The sequence below is a fragment of the Blennius ocellaris genome, assembly GCF_963422515.1.
Source record: "Blennius ocellaris genome assembly, chromosome: 19".
Taxonomy (NCBI): domain Eukaryota; kingdom Metazoa; phylum Chordata; class Actinopteri; order Blenniiformes; family Blenniidae; genus Blennius; species Blennius ocellaris.
Genome location: NC_137668.1, coordinates 8,533,193 through 8,552,973, shown reverse-complemented (window position 1 = coordinate 8,552,973; position 19,781 = coordinate 8,533,193). Strand labels below are relative to the sequence as shown.

The following is a 19,781-nucleotide window of genomic DNA, read 5'->3' as shown; positions in this document are numbered from 1 at the left end:
TTTAGATTTTTGGATGACCCCATAGTTATTATAGTTATTATGTGTTGTGTTTGGTTTTATGTGTTCTTTTGACAGATGTGTTTTAGTTGGCTTCACAGTTTGCCCTGTGTGAGTGTGCGTCTGTATGCGTGCGTGACTTTGTATGTAATATTGTAGAGATGGGCAAATGAAGCTTCAAAGCAGATTCATGAACCACTTTCTATATTTTCTGACTCCACCAGGTGGCACTCTTGGTTTGAAGATAGAGGCTGAAAGACTGTCAATGAAGTGTGTTTTCAAACATTTATTGAACAGAGTGCCATCTAGTGGCTTCAAAACATAGAGAAAGTGGTTCATGAATCTGCTTTGAAGCTTTATTTGCCCATCTCTATAATATTGTAAATAAAATTTGTAATAAAAAAGGAGGCGACCCCAGGCCTCTCAATTAAAGGAACAAATGAACTACTACTACTACAATGATGCAAATAGCTGTTATTATGATATTACAATTGCTACTCCTGCTACTACTGTTACTACAACTGTTACTTCCACTACGACGATGAGAATAACTATTACTATAATTTTACGATTACTGCTACTGCTACTACTATTAATACTACTACTAGTACTACTGCTACTATACCTATTACTATATTATTACAATTGCTGCTACTACTAGTGCTACGACTATTACAACTACTACAATGAGTAGAATAGCTGTTGCTATAGTATTACAATTGCTACTACTCGTACTAGTACAATTGCGACTCTCACTAAAATTAGAATAACCATTACTATATTATTATGATTGCTGCGACAATGGGTGCGACTACTATTGCTTCTATTATGACACAAGAATCACCATTGCTATGATAATACAATACTGTTACTACTATTACTACTACTAATGCTGCTTCTACTGTTACTACTACTTCTAGTGCATCTCCTGTTGCAATTGATATCGTTTCATTTCTCTTCCTCGATGCAGGCGCCGTATATCTGGAAGGAGGCTTGGACGAGGCCCGGCAGCTGTTTGGAAGACTCCTCTTCAACAGTGGGGTAATTGCAGATTCACATTTGGTTTCTGCCCTCAAACACTGTTTAGTTATCTTTGAAGTATGCATATTTGTATCCTTCCTTTGCACGGACATGTTGAGTAGTACCCAATCAGAATTGATGGAAATGCAACGCGTTTTTTGGTTGGTTTTTTTTCCCATACAAGTTGCGCCTTCTTGAGGCTTTGCCAGCCTCCCAGAACCTGAGATCCATCCTAATCTTCCTTTATTCCGCAGTACTTTAGACTAGCTGCTTATTGCTTGTAAGCCAATCTGTACGGGGACAGAAACAATGAGACTGTGGGTGGGAGGGGGGGGGGGGGGGTGAGATGAAGATCTGGATAAAGCCAAAAAGCAGCATGGCGTTCTTCTATACTGAAAGATGAACTGGAGGCGCGGAGCGCCGTGGTTTGCCAGTCTGGAGCAGGACACCTGCTATTGTTTGCGAAGCATGTGTGCGAGATGAGAAGCATGAATAATTGATGACTGCATCAGTATTTGCATTCATCTTGGCGAGAAACGTTATGAATCAATTAAGTGACTTGCAGCTTGTGTAGTATGTTAGCAGCAGGCCCGGCTCTAATTGGCCATCGATGTTGTTTGCCTGGGATTCAGCTGGCGACTCCCACACGCTACACGACACAGAAATCTATCAAACATGTTTGATCAAAATCAGACGTCTTTGAGGAACCAGATCGGAAGCTTCCAGATTGAATCTTTCAAAGCCTTACACGCAGAATACACGTTTAAATCATAGTTCTGTTGTACCGGAACTTTTTATTTATCTACTTAGGGAAATAATCTGATTCTCTGCTTCACATTTTATCTTGTTTTTGCACCACATTTGACAGAACCTTGATTTGTTTTCATTCTCAGCCGAATCTACTATGACTACTGTGAGGTCGGCCATTGTGTTGAAGTGCAGAGCGAAGAGTATTTGTTTCTATGTCCTTGGTTCTGTTTTATTGCCGTCCGCTGGCCATGAAAGTTGACAGGAGTTGTCAAGCGATTGAGCTTGACAACCCCCCCCACCCCCATGATCAGAGATGATGACAAGACAAGAAGTGAACAGAGGCTAAACCATTCAACAGTCCCATAATCAGCAACATCTTAAAGGAAAATCAATTCCGACCCTGTAATGATGGTCAAATGGGAACATGATCTATAATCTTTGTTCTTCTTAAGCATCTCTTTAGACTGTTTGGATTCAGCCGGAGACGAGTGTTTGTGAGCTTTGCGGCTTATTCAAGAAGGCAAGAAATTAAAATGGTCGATACAACAGTGATAAACTTTTATTCACTTTGTAAATGGGCAAAGTATCTAACGTAATGTGAGGCTTTCAAAGTTGATTTCAAATAATAGCCTCTGCTTTTACCCCAGTAACCTGAAAAAGAACACATTTGGAAGCAGGTTTTTCTGCTTTGAACTGCAGGAGTTACACACGTTCAAAAGTGTTTTTACAAAGAAAATATAACGGTGGGGACGGGGGTCACAGTGTAGCCTTTAGCCGGCGGTGTTAGATCGCCAGCTGCATCCGGCAGACCCGGAAACAAAAGGACTGCACCTCCAGACGTCCCGTACTCTCGCGAGGGCAACGTCATAAACCTTCGCTTAGCAGAGTGCTAGCGGGTAGCGGCATGTGCGGACGGACACGGAAGACGGAAGAAGACGAGTTAGAGAAAAAGAGCTTGGGATCCATCGTACGGTGGCAGTTTGGATTCGAGAAGGAAGTTGTTGAACAAACAGTAGCGTTGCCACAAGAGGTAGCAGCACAACAAATTAATATCGCCGTTTAAAAATCCACCAACGCACGTCACCATCTCCTGCCGGTTCCACAACTACTACGAGTAGGAGATGCATGGAAGTCAGCATTAATGCATAAAAGACAAAAAGGTATTTTTTGGGAAAAGTACACAGTGAAAGAAGTGACTCTTTACTGTGAGGATAAACAATGTAACTTGGACTGAAGGTAGGCTGGTTTCTGAAGATGAGCGATATTCCTTGTTTCTGTAGGGCTTATGCTTGTTTCATCGTGGCTGGGTGATTGTATCTAATTTTACAGGTACAGTTCATTCAGTCCTACAATACAATCCCCTCAGTTCGGAGCAATTTTTGGTTCAGTGTCTTGCCTTGACGGCACTTTGATATATGGGACGGCAAAGCCAGGACTTGTCTGTCCACTATGGGATTCATGGATGAATGAAACATGCAGAACTTCACCAAAAATAAGCTGAATAATAGAGAATACTGTCCCATCTCAGTGTTTCCCTCCTGAACCAGGTAATTGTGGTGTTTGTTTTTTTTGTTTTTTTACTGCAATCATCCCTTTTTTGCTAATATTTTACCCGTGAATTACAGTTTTGCCATCTTCTATAAAATCATTCTGTCCTACACGAAATGAACATGCAGAAAGACCAAAGCTGCACTTGAAAAGCCTTCGTAGTCGATCACGGTCAATAACGAGATCACGGCCATTAAACGGAGGCAGTAAGTTCATTTCTGCTGCAAGGTGAAACCAACGTTTCACGTGTCCTTAAGTGGATGAATGCGGCGGGGAGGACTGAAATCTCCCAGAGAAGTGGAGCCTTTCGTCCAACTTTGGTTTCAAAGTTTCTCAGACGTGCAGACTTGAGGATGGAAATAGTATGGCTTGTCACTCCCCCCCCCCGCCCCCCACCCCCCCTGCTGAATCCTCCTGATGGCTGCTCTGTCATACAGAGCTGAGAGGAGACAGATGGACGCAGACCAGAAAGCCAAACAGCAGCCGGGTGGTACAGTGGCGGTGTTGGGGTGGTGAGCTGTGGGGCCGACCAGATCAGACCAGAGACATGGACAGGAACAGAGCGAGATGAAACTCTGTGATCTGAGGAAACCACTCGGCTTCTGTAATATACTTCCACAACAACGGGTCAACAAAGGTCTCCACTGTGAGACATGAGAAAACTTTTTAGGACGCAAAATGTAATGACGACATAAATCCCAACGGCAAAGGAAGGAAACCCTTAATGTTAAAAACGGACTATTTGTGCTTTGCTACAGTTCTTATTTAGTCATAGTTACACCCTCTGTGAGTTTATTATGTTTTGGTTTTTTGATTTATTCCGTGTGATTTTCTCAGATTTTTTAAATGACTTTTATTTTTCTGTTTATCATAAACTAAATCATCTTAATACGATAAACTGAATTGCGATGTATATCACATACAATGGATACAGACATGCCTATATAACTCAACAACCAATTCTCTTTTCCAGATCTTTAGATAAGTATTTTTTTTGTCCTTGTTATCAAAATAAATCTAAATTGAATCAATATGTTAATGAAAATATGTTACAACACGCATATTGTATTATTTGTCTGATATTGTATTTTTATATTGTTTTTACAATAATTATTTCTTCAACATTTTCTTTATAATTTAATTTATTACATTGAATTGTCTTTAATTGATTCAGATTCAGTTTTTTGCCCCCATTTTATATTAGGATAATTTTTAAATAAGGCCATTATATTATTCTAAAATTAATATAAATACAATTCAAATAAAGCCTAAATGGAAAGTTGGAATAAAGATGTACAGTATACACATAACTCGCGCCATTCTACATGTTTACATTGTCATTTAATATTCTCTTCAATTTATTTGGTCTTTAAAAGATAAAGAAATAAGATAATAAAAATAAGACAAAGACTCTTCTTAAATGTATGGTTTTTATGTTCTTCTGTTTACTGTTTTACCAAATATATATATATATATATAATTAAAAAAAAACATGCAATTTGACGAATAAATAATTAGACAAATAAAAAAACAAAATGGTCTTAACACAGAACATTACTGAGCTAATGAGATGCTGTGTGAAACTGAAGGACTGTACATTTCTCTCCATCACACACTGGAGGATTTCGCCACTCCTATTTGTAGGGACGGTACTCCATTCACACATGGCTGATCAGTCCCATATCCTCCTTCCCTTGGTAACACAAAAGGATGCAGTCTGGTGACTTTCTCCCCGCTCCCCTCCTTGTTTTTCAATGCCTTTCCTTTCTATTCTCTGCTCTCTCCCTCACTCCGGGATGTCATTACCCCCACAGATGTTTCACTGCAGTCCTCTTATGACAAAGTCAAAACAAAAGCCCTGCAACTGCGGAGGTAAAACTCCGAACTTGCTCCATAAAACAAAGCACTCGTGTAATTTCCACCTGAAGACCCCGTCAGACAAATAGTGTCCCCATTCACACACCCCCACCCCCCCCCCTTCTTCTCCATCTCTGTGCTATTCCCTAATTGGTATGGCATTCATGGCTGGAGCACAACAGTTATTTCCGTCCCCTTGTTTTCCTCTCAACACATCACCTTTGTTGGCACCGGTTCCCAAACAACCGGGCTCTCGCCGAGGATGGAATCCAGCTCCATTGCACACAGAAGCCTGGAGGAAACAATAGATGCTAATTTGCTAATGACATTACTGTGGAGGTTATTAAAGCATCAGCAGAGAGGCAGGAAGCGTCTTCTTCGGGGGTGGGGGGGGGAGCTGCTCGATTGCTCCCAACCTGGACTCGACAGCGGTGCAATATTGCCGGGTAAAGATGTTGACGCCACCCTGCCATCCTGCGGGAAGTGCCTCTTTTTGGGGAGCAATCATCATAATGATCTCACCGGTGGCCCACGGGCTAATCTGTTGGATTTTTATTAACATTGCCACACTGGCGCGCACATACTCGGAACAACAAAACTCGGCAAAGGTTGCTGTGACAACAAAGATGGCCACCGTGGCGCTGAGATAATAACTTTTGGCAATTTAGCTTGCCTCTCTCACTTCTGGGGGCCGAGCCAAAAAGGGTTTTAGAGCCGCCGACTCGGGCAGCGATGCCAAACAGTTTAAATCTTTCAAGCCTTTTTCAAAATTTGGAGAATGTGTTCACACTTGGCAGGTTTGATTCGGTTAAAGCAAACTTGGAAATTGCATGGTCGCTTTTTTTTTTTTTAAATCTTGGCAATGCCCTAAGAATGAGTACTGTGAACTTGTTGGTGCGAAAAGAGATGAAGAGGGCTTCTTTGAAGGCCCGGTCAAGAGATTAGCAGCGGCTGATTAGCAGCTTCTAAGCCTCACAAGTACATGAAGAAGGACCGCGGCCTGATTGTGGCACGTTGATCATCAACCCAATTGGCCCACGAGCCCAAATCTCAGCATGTGCAGCTCTAAAAGGAGTACGCTACTTTCATACATCCACCATGTGGATGCTTAGCGTTGAGAGCCAGGAATTAACCACATGACCTTCAGAGCTGAGCTGAAGTGTATGGCTCATGTAGAGTTTGGCATTGGCTCACCAAATGAAGCTGTAGATCAACATAATCAAGATATTTAAAAAAATATAGTGACTACTTTCTTCAATATTTCTAACCAGGTTGGTGTTTTCTCAATGTCTTTATATATATATATATATACGATATTGTGAAAAAGAGAAGACATTTGGTACAAACTGTTAAAATATGGAAGATGATTCTGACACTCTGAATACACTAAGCCGTTTACAGAGAATTCGAGTCAGCACTCTTATAAGTGGAGGGATTAGACATTAAATGATGGCTCAGTTGGTAGCGTGGGTAGGCTACCAATCCCAGGGTTGGGGGATCGATCTCGCCCTTTTCATGTGTCAAAGTGTCCTTGGGCAAGACGCACTGAATCCCATGGCACTCCCAGGGGTGCGTGAGCCATGGCAGCAATTTCCACGAGTGTCTTATCATGTATATATGAATGAGTGAATGTGACAAAGACGTGGACATGCTCAAACACTTAATTGAGCTAAATAAGTAAAGTTCGTTTTCACAGCATTGGGAGCTGAGCCGTAGCTCGTGGCTCAGGCAGGTGGTTTACCAAATGATACGGGTTCTATAAACATGAGATGTGTCACACATCGTCGGGTTAAAACAATGATCTCCAGTAGAATTAATTGGTGAGACTATGAAAGCTGCCATCTGAATCCGGTTGCAGACCAAACAAATGGACTGAGATAATTGGGAGACGCCAATCAGCAGAGCCCTGAAATGCAAGGCCTGTCTTATAAATTCGAAAATGTCTGAACAGCTTCAGCACAGCCCATTGACGATGGACACAAATGGCTCACCTGTCGCTACAAGCCTCACATGCACACATCAGCTGTGCTTGGTGTTCCGATTCAGGAGCTGCTGCTGTAAAAGGTTGTTTTGTTTTTTTGCCAGCTTGGGACATGTGATTTGTTTTATCAATGTCCAAAATGAGACCATGTGACCAACCAGATCAACCCGAGCCCATTGAGTCCTGATGGTTCTCACTGGTATTTCCTTCCCACAGCTGAACAACATGCATGTTAATGAGTGTGTGAGACTGTTTTTCAGGTTTGATCCTAATTAGAGTAAAGCTGGCATAATAGAAGAATTGGCGTATGTTCGAACATCGAAACATCGAGACCAGGTGAATCAGCAGAACTCTGATTAGACTTTGAATGCAGCACAAATCCAGAATGCCTTAATGGAGCAAATACAGGAAATTATAATTATCCCGTCTCGTCAGCGTACTTGGTGTTGTGTGCAACAAAATAATTTCCTACAGCAGTTCTGACGTTTCTATACATTTTTACGAGCTCTTAGTGAGTTTCCACTTGGCTAAAAATAACATCATAATTATCCCACGAGTGCACTTAGCCCAGCAAACATTATTGCAGTGGAAGGTAAAAAAAAGAAAAAGTTCTCATGTATAATATCCATCACAACAGCTGTCTGATGGTAATCCCTGCTGTTTACATATTGCAATCCTATGTTGAAAAATGCCACTGTAAGCACAAAGCAAACCAAGCTAGTATGCAATTTCTTAACTCAGATGTGTCAAACATAAGGCCCGTTGTCCAAAACTGGCCTTCAAGAGGCTCTAGTCTGGCCCAGCAAACCACCAAGCAAATGGTAAAAATGTGAAGCCAACCAGATGAGAACTAGCTTCCTCGACGTTAGCAACATAGCAGCTATAGGAGAAGTATTGTATTTTGCACCAGAAGGTTTCATTTAAATTAGCTTCATGTTGAGATTGTAGTAACGTCTTTGGTTTTGTCAGAATATAGACATTTTTGTCACATATACTGTCACTTTAAAGTTAAAATTTAAAGGTTATTACGACACCGTTTTGCCAGTCTCAATATGAAATTGGGATGAATGTCGCCCCCCTGAACTAAAATGGGTTTGGCACCCCTGTATTAGCTTCTTCCAGGTTCAACAAATTGATCAAGTTATTGGAAATATACACTGGTACTGTTTTTTGAGGTCTTGGTACATCAGTAGACAACCGTACGTATCCTTCATATTCATGTTGCTGCACGGGCTTGCAGCAATAGAAACCCCTCCATCAGGCTTTCTTCATTCTACATTAGCACATTATTTGGTTTTGCGCCTTAAAGATAAAAATAAAAACAGAATAAACACAAACATTGCATGGTCAAACAAGCATTTTATCAGTCTTTTCACTCAGCCGCTCAGGACCCCTCTCCACCTTGGCCTCCTCCATGACCCGATTCCATTCTCTGCACAATTTGTGCGCTTTTGTCCTGTAACAGCTCTGGCTTCACTTTCCAGTGTCCAGAGTGTGAGTGCGTGCATGCATTCTCCAACCACGTGTCCTTGGTTTGCTAATAGCTGGCATGCATTCGCTCATCCACAGGCCATTTTGCAGCCATGCGCGCCGCTCCGCCCACACTCTGTGGCGAACTGTAAAGAGGAGCGCTCTTCACCTCGGCCATAAATCCAAGCGATACGCTTCTCCAAAGCGCCGGCATTAGCTTCCCCTGCATATTCGGAAGATCACCTTGACCGGCCTCCGATAGAAGTCACTGTTTTGGACTCGGAGACTGCTTTTATGTTGGTATTGATCAGCCACGCTATCTCCTATCGACCCCTGCGCTACCACTACTACGTCTGATGGATTGATTGGCAGCCCCGAGCTAGAGACCAATTTGTCAGGGCGCAGTGGAGCTTGTCGGAGAGGAGCACCATTATGCCCCAATCATGGCTCGCCAACAATCCCAGGGGGCCGGTGGGGGAAGAGCATGTGCACATGTGTGTGGGTAGAGGGTATAGCTGCCTTGACTATTCACGGTTGGCTCGCAAGGCCCCCCCCCGAGCCCGTGCCTCAATTTCCCCCGCTGGGTTACATGGAAAACCCACCTGAAAACACAGATCACACGTGATTCCTGCAAGCTGCCTTTCATTTTTTTGCTTTTAATTTCAACTGTCATTATCATCTGGCTGTTGACATACGGATAAACATGTGCGCTGTAGGTTTTCTCCCTCCTCCACTGTTTGCCGCGCTGGAGCTATAGAACTCCTAATGCCTGTGATTCAGCTGCACATGATGATTTGTGCCCCCAGTAATTATACCTTCCTTGTGCGAGAAGAGAGAGTGAGAATGAGGGAAAAAACACCCCCCCCAAAAAAAAAACCTGTTGTTATTCTTAAATCCCCACTCGATGCTGGCTTAATCGTTGTCTGCCTTGTCTTTGCAATGGCTGTAATTGAAACATTAGCTGTTGGGGTCTATATACAGCATGTGGGCGGATGGCGTGCGCCCTGTGGTTGGATTTTAATCACAAGCCTTGATCACAAGCTGAAGCAACTTGTGTGCACTTCACTTCTCCAGAGTCCTTGTTGTTCTTCCACCCTCTTCCTCTCGTGCTCTGCGACGCCACATTCAGATGCATCGTTTTCGAGGATTTTTTCTTTTTTTTCTTTCTTCTTTTTTTTTTTACTGCAAATTGCCCGCTTGCAAAAATCACAGCGATACATTAGCGGCGCCTCTTGATTGTTTTGTTTTTCGACGCGCCAAGTTACCAGTGTGTGGCTCGGTACCTGCTGCTCGGCGCTCGGCGCTTTTCGGAGACGAGCAACCGAAAGGAAGCGTTTACTCAAATGTATTGACCACTTTCATGAATTTTTCATCGTGCTCAAGGCGATGGGTTGCCAGCTGGGTGGGTTAAGAAGATGAGGCGCCCATGCGATGCCGCTGACCACACACAACCTCAAACCCCCCCCGCTGCTCGTCCCTGTGGGCTAACGCTGCATTTTAAAGGTTTATCTCCTCGAACCTTTTAAACACCTGAGTGATATTGTGCTTTAGAGGCCGTCTCCACATCTCTATCCCCACCATGACTCACCTAACATTAGACCCCAGGCCCAAAACTGCCTCTGGCTGGCGTTGTCCTTGGCAACAACTTGAGAGCCACAGCTTTTACCCCCCCCCCTTCCCTTCCTCTGATGTATATTTTTCAGCCTGTGTCTCCCGACCATTCGATCTTGAGTGGTTACCTCAGAGCAGGGCCAATGAAGCTTGTTGATCTTGCACATATTTCTCGGCGCAGACAGGGCCGGCAGAAGTCCAGCGCCGTCGACGTGCGTTGTCTCCGGAGACGCCTCCCGTCCCCGCGCTAAATCCCACCAACCCCTCATGGCCGCGTCACGCCCTTGGTTTTTCCGCTCAAATCCACATCGCAACCTTCCCCCTGCAGCTGCTACCGAGCTCCTCGGTGGGTGGTCAGTATGCAGACGTTCAGGTTTGGAAATGAGCTTCACCTCGCCTGGAGTTATTTTCACTGCGACTCTGCTTTTGCACATTATTGCTTCATATTGACGCGAGGCCATTTTTATCATCAGTCGTGAAAAAAAAAAAAGGATCAAAATGCTCTTTTTTGTGTGAGTGGAACCAACTTGTGACGTTTATATAATCCCATATGCAGGAAATGTCTGCAGTGCTATTTGAAGCTACTTAGCATTATGTGTCTTGCCCAAGGACACTTTGACATACAGACCAGGGCAGAGGTCTGCAACCTTTATGACCAAGAGTAGATTTTGCCACTTTTGCAAATTTAATTGATTTCAAGCCACCAAGCATGTGTAACACAGTTCACGAAGCAGGTTGTATCATTTGGTTTATTAAAAAGAAGTTAACCCCATCGATTGGATCACAAATAACATCTTATTGGATTTTTAGCTGCTTTAGGTTTTGAGATTGCGTTTAGTTTTTAGGTTGGTTGATGGATTCAGCTCCTTAAGCTGTTTTTAACAGTTCTCAGCATTGTGGTCAAGTTATCTTGCGAAGCCTAAGACACAATTGAAATGTTTAGTTAGATGTACATTTCTAAAAAGCTGCATGGAGATATTACAGAGGGGCTAAAGGGAAAAACATGCGTGGCTCTGAAGCCTTGGCTTGCAGACTTTTATGGACTCGGGAAATAGTTCATCGTACCAACAACGTTGTGATTTGATGGCAGCCAGACATCTTTAAAATATAGAGCAGGGGCAATATATGTCTGGAAATGTAAATGGTTTTAATGAAAATCAGCGAGAGGAACATTTTGCAACCGATTGCATCCAATTATTCACATAACATTGTTGAAAGCAAGAAGCATTTTAGAGAGTGCATGCACCTCAAAAGTTGAGGTAGAAGGAACAAAAGATTGGAAAAGGACTTGGCACAATTAAATCATGGGCCATTTGATAACTAATGGAGTTAATTGGCAGCAGGTCCTTGATATTACAGGGTTTAAAGGGAATGTTTCAGCGAGGCGAAGGCTGTCAGATGTGAAGACGGGTTGAAAGTCAATAACACACTGGATTTGAAAAATCTGAAACAAAAGCAACATCTCAACATCTGATATTGTAACTCTACAGTAGAAGAGTGCAGGTGCTACACTTTCCTACTAACTGTTCTGAACTGTCAAAGGGAAACAGTTCAATAGAAAAGGATTCAGTTGCAATCCATCATCATTAAAAAAATGGGACAGTATTCCTCTCTTTAACAACTGCACCCCTTATTTCCCATCCAGTTGATAGAAGTACTGTAAACTCTACACTGTCCAAAGTTTTTTGAGCTATTATTTCCTTTAAAATGATCAAATGTCTCGGCGTTATTGCCTGATGTGTGCTGTAAGTTCTTCCTTTGTGGTTTTTATTTATACACCGTGTTTATTTATGCCATCTGTGTGTCGTCTGCGCTGTATTCATTAACTCGTATGACCTCGGTGCCGAGGGGAAACGCTTCATCTCTTGCTCTCCCTCTGTTTCTGTCTTCACAGGGCCTGCGGGAGGTCTGGCTCAACTACCCACCGCACCCCCTGCAGGTTGGTCCGGCTACGTTTTCTTATTATTGATGTTTATTCCGTGCGGTTGCCTCTCATTAAAACCCACCTCACCCCCAAAGACACAAAAGCAGCCTGCCATCTTTGAAGTTGGGCAGCCCAAATGTGTGTGTGTGCGCGCGTGTGTGTGCGTGTGTGTGGGTAACACAGGTGGGCAAGCTGCTAGTTATTCAGCCCGAGGCTGACTGCTTTCTTTATAGCTGTCACACTCTGGGCCTTCCAGTAGTCCCCTTTGTTCTGCTCCCGTGCCTCCGCTATCCATTTCGGTCAAGACCCTAATCCGCCTTTTCATTCACTCCGCTCTCCTCGCAATCGCTCCTCTTTCCTCTCGTCTTCCCCAATCCCTCACTCACTCCTCTCGCTCGCGCGTCCTCTCGGCTCTGCATGATCTGCCCAGAAACATTGAACATGTCTGCAGTGTTTGTTTGAAATTAGGATTTGGAAGAAGAGATCAAAGATGCCATAACAGGATTACAGTCCCGAATCACACGGGGCCTCCAGGGACTGTCAGGCATCCTTCTCCCCTCTGATGTGTTCTGCGAGGAGAAAATGTTTCTTTGTGCGTTTGCCGGGGCTCGTCTTTAAGTGCTTTATTCTCTCCCAACTCGCTGCATAAGCATGAGCAGTTTTCATATGCACATTTTTGCCTCTGTGTGTGTGTGTGTATATGTATTTGTTTTTTGTTTTGTTTTGGTTTTTTCCCACCGCGCCTTCGCCTCTTCACCCTCCCTTTAACCAAATACCGAGGATGTTGTTATGGAGCTCGTCGGAATTTAGCCACATGCAGTTTGTATTTCACGGCGCGGGGCGGCGGAGGGAAGGAGGAGGGCGGACCCAGCGGCGGGCGCCACGGTCAGGGTGGAGCCCCGGAGGTCATCCCAGCCGGGCGATGGAGGGGAAACCTTCCCCGCGTGCCGCATGAGTAGTCGTTAACCGCCTCTACGCCGCGGCCTCATTACCACACGGCGCGCGTTGCTGAGGTGTCCTCCGGGTGGTCGCCCCCTTGCCAGTGGGGCAGTGCCTGTTAAATCGTGCCAAGCTCTTGCTAGGTTGATAGCATCCTGACCTTTTGGCCCGGAGATGATGCAATCTGCAGACGGCTCGCCACAACAGCTTTTCTCTTCATCATTTATTCATTCGATTATTTGTTCTATAATTGATGAAGGCCTTTCGGAGGGTCCGACTCGCCCGGCGTCGGGGAGGCAATACGGGGGTAATCTGCCCACCGACACGAGCCCCACAATCCAGAGGTGAAAGACGAAGTAGCTTAATGAGCTTGGAGTGGTTTGATGGTGGCAGCCCGCCACGGCGTGTGTAATTATGCGTACGCGGATCTTCTGGCGTGCATGCATACATTAACCGAGCGCTACTTTCACTTGAGTCGCACCCTCGGCCCTCCAGGACAATTTACCAGAGTGTCGGGCCTCGGCTCTGATTCTGCTTCCTGTCTGGACACGACTGAAAGTGAAGCTTTGAAGCAGTTTTCAAGCATGTGTTTTGTATGTTTTGTAAATTCATATTATTTAATTCATTTCGATCCCCCCTTCTTTACACTTGGTTTGAAGCCTAACTGCTGCCCCCCCCCCCCCCCCCCCGGCTCCTACGAGCGCAGAACTCGTCAGACATCATTAGATGTGATGCATGACATTTAAACGCCTTTCCTTAATTAACAGAAGGAGGGGAGAAAGAAGAGGCGGGGATGAAGTATTTTCTTTGGACATATTGGAAGATGGAACAGTGACATTACCGGCAGCGCTCCAATTAAAGTACCCAGTTTAAAAATATATCTCTGGTCTATTTACCGGCTTGACATGGGACACATGAGAGAGCTGTTTGCTTGTCATTGCGTCGAGAAAACAGACAAAAGAAAAAACCGCTGGGAAGGAAAATGAAGAAAGGGGCCATCCTTCCCCTCACAGAGCCTTTAGTTCTATTTGCAGGATCCTTCATACAAGCCAACAAGGTCAATTGAGTGTGCTTTGGTTGCTTTTGAATGTCTCTCTGGTTTGGGCAGAAAAACCAAAAAAAAAGGACGTCTTGGTCACACAAACCGTTGCACCACGCGGAGGCCAATTAGACGAATCCAGCAGCCTAATTAATGCACCCATAAAGGATGAATCTCTTGACTCGACAAACATGCGTTCACATATTTTCTCCTGCATATCATTTTTTTTTTTCTTCTGTTTTTCTAATGAGCACAGTCACAAGCAAATGCTCCAGTTAAAGATTTGCTGAGCTCGTCTACCTTTTGAATTCCATCCCCATGCTAATGCCACAAAGCGTAATTAACAAGCAATTCTCCACCAACCGCCAACAGAAGAAGATTCATTAAGGTTACGAGTGTGTGATGACACAGCCGGCTCCAAAACAAGAACTCGCAGTAAGAGTGAGTCACCAGAGATATTAATTGACTGTAAGAATCACCAGATTTCGAGCAAGTGAAGGCGCGACTCACAGGAAGCTGTTTGACTTAAAACTTAATGACTAAGAGGTTCCATCTGCTGCAGATCATCAGAGTTTGTTTTTTAGGCGGAGTGAAAAGCACACAGCAGCTAAACGGGCCCTGAAGCGGCTCACACTGCAGCGGTTTGCTCCCATTGAGGAACCTGTCTGACACAAATGCGGTCTTGTTTTGGGAGTAGATTTCGAGTAAACTCGATTACTTCGTCCGTCCATCCATCAGTAATATATGCCACTTTATCAAACTGAGTGTGTGCTTGGCCCAGCGTTGCTACGAGCCACTGAAAACCCGGGTTTTTGAAAATACTCCATCTCCATGGTAAGAAGGGGAAACGCAACTTTTGAAGATGGCTCCCAAGGTGAAAGTTTTAGAAAATGCTCGGACTCCGTCTCGATGGAAACGGGGGACACTGCAATTTTTCTGAAAGGCTGCGACTTCATGCGACCACGACTGTAGTAATTATCTCTACTGCTAGTAGAGATAATGTTCATGCCATTGGACATGAACAACAATGGCAGTATTCTGCATACATGGTAATGCATAGTAATATATATCTTGCCATTCAGAAATTATGATTCCCACAATGTTTCTTTGGGCAGGTGGCTAAAAATTATAGTGAGCTTAGCTTAGCAATGGTAGTAGCATCCAGGGAAATTATTGTACAACCAGAAACAAATGATTTAACAAGCTCAGGAGATTCACAGAGAGAAGAGGATAACCAAGAGCTGCCGACAACTGGTTGTCTTTACGAGGTATCAACATGCACAACATATATAATGCAAACGACTGAGAGAACTGTGCCGTTTCAATGCATTGTGCATTCAGGCTCCACAAACCCAAAATGACAGATGAAAGAAATGTGCGATTAGTAACAAACAACAGTAAAATTGTGATGAAAAATGATCCAAGAGCATTTTTAGGATATATTGTAAATTCCAAAGCGCAGACATTAACGGCATCTACTTACAAGCAACAACTAAAGCCTTTTTTTGCCTTTTATGGGTAATCTGTTCAGATAAAATGGTTTCATCGACAGTAACTGTTATGGACACGATCAAATATTATGGTGTTAATTTACTGGCTTTCATACAGAACCCCACATCGCGGCACCTAATTCTTACACCCCGTATGTGATGATACATGAACATTTCTGCTGCCACAACAACTTCCCTCTTCTCCGGCTTCAAGCTGTCCACCAGATTTTTTTTTTTTTGTGAAACTCAGCTGCAGGGATTTGCGCTCATGCAGCCCCGTAAGAGCATTAGCGAGGCCCGACGCCGGCGTTCGGGCCACAGACACTCGCGGTCAGACGTCCACTTCATTCCAGAGGTGCTGGAAAAAGAGGTCGAGATCACGGCTCTGTGCAGGCGAGTCAGCTTCTTCGACACCCAACAGGGGAAAGAGAAAATACAGTTTGTTCTGGATTGCAGCTTTCGCACAAAGCACTCCCACACACGCTCTCCACAGCGTACGAAAACAGAGGCCTTCGAAATAAAGGCAGTGGGCAGTTTACAAGGTCTAATCAGGAGCCCAGGAATTCTTCTATGGTTTTCTGCCTCAGTGCTTTTTCAGAACAAGAGGTTTGGGAACCATCAACCTGCCCGACTCACGTTCTTGGCTTTTTGGTGTCACCAAGGCGCCGTTTCCACGACATGGTTTCAAGTGAAAATGCATTGTTTTTGCATTTCAGGAGCGTTTTGGGATCACACGGCAACGATGTCCGTTTACACAGTGAAATCAATGTAGTTCGCACGCCAGGCCATGGGTTGGCGCAGAGAACAATACTTTCTAAACATTAACAATGTGAGTACACAGACATTCATATGGACAGACGACTAAGTCGGATTGTTATTACGATGACGGTCAACTATGTGCAGAAGAACGATTTACAACAGCCATGTTGCATATAAACAGTTAAAAAAGAGTGCTTTATCGCGTTTCCAAGGAGACAGTGGCTCCAAACACGTCACATAAACAGATCCAAATGCTATGAATAGGTTCTATTTTCCCTTGAAAACTAAACCTTGTTTTTTTTTGGTGGTTGTTTTGAGCAGGTCCAGGAGCCTCAGACGGACCGGCAGCTGATCGAGACGTCCCCGGTCCTCCAGAAGCTGACCACCTTCGAAGACGCCATCGGCGTCTTGTTCACGCACGTGCGTCTCCTGGCCAGAGCATTCACCTTGAGAACCGTCGGCTTCAACCACCTCACGCTGTAAGTGCCGGCATGGTTTTTGTTTTGTTTTTTTTTCCCCGTAATCAACTTAGCGGCAATTAAGATGCAAAGCGAGACGCTGGCTGACCAGACGCAATTTGCAAGGATGCCGTTTATAGAACTAGCCGCAACTTTTATCGGTTGTTCCCTTCAGAGTTGATGAGGCATGATGTATTATAATGTATAATAAGAGACGCCGGGAGTTTTATATGTGAATCATTTTAAATCGTTTCTATTGTAAATGTGGCAGCCCCTCCCGTCTCGTCCTCCTCCCACATCATCATTATGTTTACCCCCTGCAGCTCCTCCATGTTGTTGCAGACGCCGAGGCTGACTTGGATAACAAATGATGCTCTGAATGTCATGTTCAAAGCACCTTATGGTGAAAGATAGCCTCTTTCACTGCTCTTTTAGCCCAATGCCTAATCCCAGGGTTTCAAGGCCATGAAAAAGAGAGAAAAGCCCAAGGGACTCCAAAGTCCCCATATCTGTAGTCTGCCTGCACCTGTAAGGCCATAACCCCGCTGTCCAGTGGGAAATAGGGTTTTAATTCGCCAGCCTGTCCAGGGCAGAAGGTTTAAAATCGGTCTTTTTTTTATTCAGTGCTGCCACCTCCCTTTATGGTGCAGATTGTTCCCCGTTTTCTTGCCATGTTTCAGGCTGATTAATAGCTTCTTAATGAAAGTATCATTATTTTTCAGTTAGAATGACAATTACCACACATTACAATAAGTCAAGGTCTTGAACTTGAGCTCATCCCAGTGGTACGGCGGCGGAGTGGTTTATACTGTTGACTGACTGTTAACTCCTCTATGTGAAGTTCGCCACTTTCCTCTTATAGTTTTCTTCTGGTTCACCAACATTCTATTGTAATCCAAATACGCCAGACCCCGGAGGTGTAAACTCAAAGCTAAATACTCAGATGGATACAGGCGACGCCTGTTGCCAGTCGTCTGCATTCATTGGTACGTTTCAAGGGAGCAAACAGTGTAATACCACTTCTGACCCGTGGGGGATGTGTTGTGCGGTACAGCTCATGTGCGTCAAGCGAAAGGAACAAAGAAGATGAATGAAACTTGGAAGACAACGGACATGAAGGTCCTCTTTGAGGAAAGATGAATGTTCGTGTGGGATGCAAGGAATCTACGACGCTACTTCGCCAAAGAACTGCAGCCTCACACCGTTGATCTTCTACCTTAGACTGCACTGCTCCCTCTACTGGATGTATTGCTTAACAGCCGTGAAGGCGGTGGCGCCCGATGATATGAAACACCCGTACCAGTTCTGTTGGGCCTTTAGCCGTCGTCTGGATGTATTAGCGTTGGAATGTCGTCATCTCCAACCCGTGATGCCTTCTCGATGTTCCCTGGCCTCAACAAATGTTCTCTTTCTTAAACTCACTTATTCAGTGTCACCATACAAGATGTAACTCTCGTACAGTCGTTTTGTCCACTACTTGCGCTAGTTATTTGGACATAATAGAATTAAGACAGAATGTTCCAGTTTAACATGCATAGCTACAGCTGCTTCTGCAGTGTAGTTGACCTTCTCACCTTGTCCCTGAACGCATCGTCTGTATACATACAGAAACCTCCTTGCTGCTGCTGCAGTTAATATGCTGCACTCAGGAATAAATTACACCTGAAATCTCAGCAAAGTAACCTTTTTTTTTCTCTCTCTCGTTCATTCACACTCATTCAGCTTGTGAGTGATTTACAAATAAATACTGGGTCAGAAATACAATGATTAATTTAATCTATATCCAATGTACATTGATTAGCACCTTGACCTTCCATACGACTAGTATGTCTTTGATGAAATAGTGTGTTCTTTCCTCGTTTTGCCATAGACACAGTTACATAGTTGACCTACTCACATCACTGAATGCATCATGTATACTTAGAGCATCTCTTGCTTCTGCTTTTGTAAATATTCGGCATATAGTGATAAAGATAAATACAAATTTGCGCTCATTCAGCCAATTTCTTGGGAGTACCATGAAAAAAGAAAACAAAAGTGCCGCTAGAAATAAAAAAAAATTTTTTAAATCATATTGATGACTTCCCACTGTTACTGCTCTTGTAGTTTCCTGAACTTGCACAACTTTGTTGCACAAATATTAGCCGCTCCCGTCACAAAGAATTTGCGTGGTTTCACATTCATAACAATAGTCACTAGGCTCTTCTGCAGTGCAGTTGACCTCCTCACCTTGTTCTTGAATGCATCTTCTGTGTATATTTAGAGCTGCACTTGAATAAATGACCTGCATAATGTGAGAAATTCCACCTTCAACTTAGTAACACGTTCATTCAGCTTGTTTTAGTTGAATAAGTAACCGGAGTCCAACTGCTCATTCTGGTGCGTCTATGAAAATTATAAAAATATACGGAAAACCTCATTTCGACATAGTTTTTAAAATAGGTACATTTGACTGTAAATGCACATTCAATTTAGCTCTTAAGTCATAAAACTCAGAAGTACAATATCTTCATATATTGAAACATTTTATAAATGTTTTCAGTTATAAGAAGCCATGTTTACACGACAGCATTTCAAGTGTAAAAGCATAGTTTTTTGTTTTTTTTAATTTCCAAAATGTTCTGCGTTTCCATGCCGCTTCTCCCCGTTTTCAAAAAGTAACGCTTCCAGTGCCTTAATTGTCACAAGCAAGATTTGAAATGGTATTTATAAAAATCTGATTATATTAGTTTTCCAAATATGTTAGAATAACTTTTTAATGGTCGTTCATAATACAAAATGATTGAAGTGTTTTAAGTAATGCTTATAATAGTCATCAATATTGACAGAAGTTTCAAATAGAACCAAAAGAGTAAAGCATTTACTAGAAAGGGCATCCAGGGTCTTTCGTCTTTTTTTTTTTTTTTTTGATGATCCAAACTGTGAAACCATGATATTG

The 19,781-nt window shown here is 43.5% G+C and overlaps 1 protein-coding gene across 1 annotated transcript in view; it reads left to right on the top strand.

The window, feature by feature from the left end:
* The window catches only part of drosha (drosha ribonuclease III), a 127,483-nt gene that overhangs the window by 71,616 nt on the left and 36,086 nt on the right, over positions 1 to 19,781 (top strand). Inside the window, exons 23-25 of the mRNA XM_080515355.1 lie at positions 968 to 1,038; positions 12,129 to 12,173; positions 16,707 to 16,864. Coding sequence (XP_080371481.1) covers positions 968 to 1,038; positions 12,129 to 12,173; positions 16,707 to 16,864 — 274 coding nt within the window. The remainder of the gene's footprint in view (positions 1 to 967; positions 1,039 to 12,128; positions 12,174 to 16,706; positions 16,865 to 19,781) is intronic.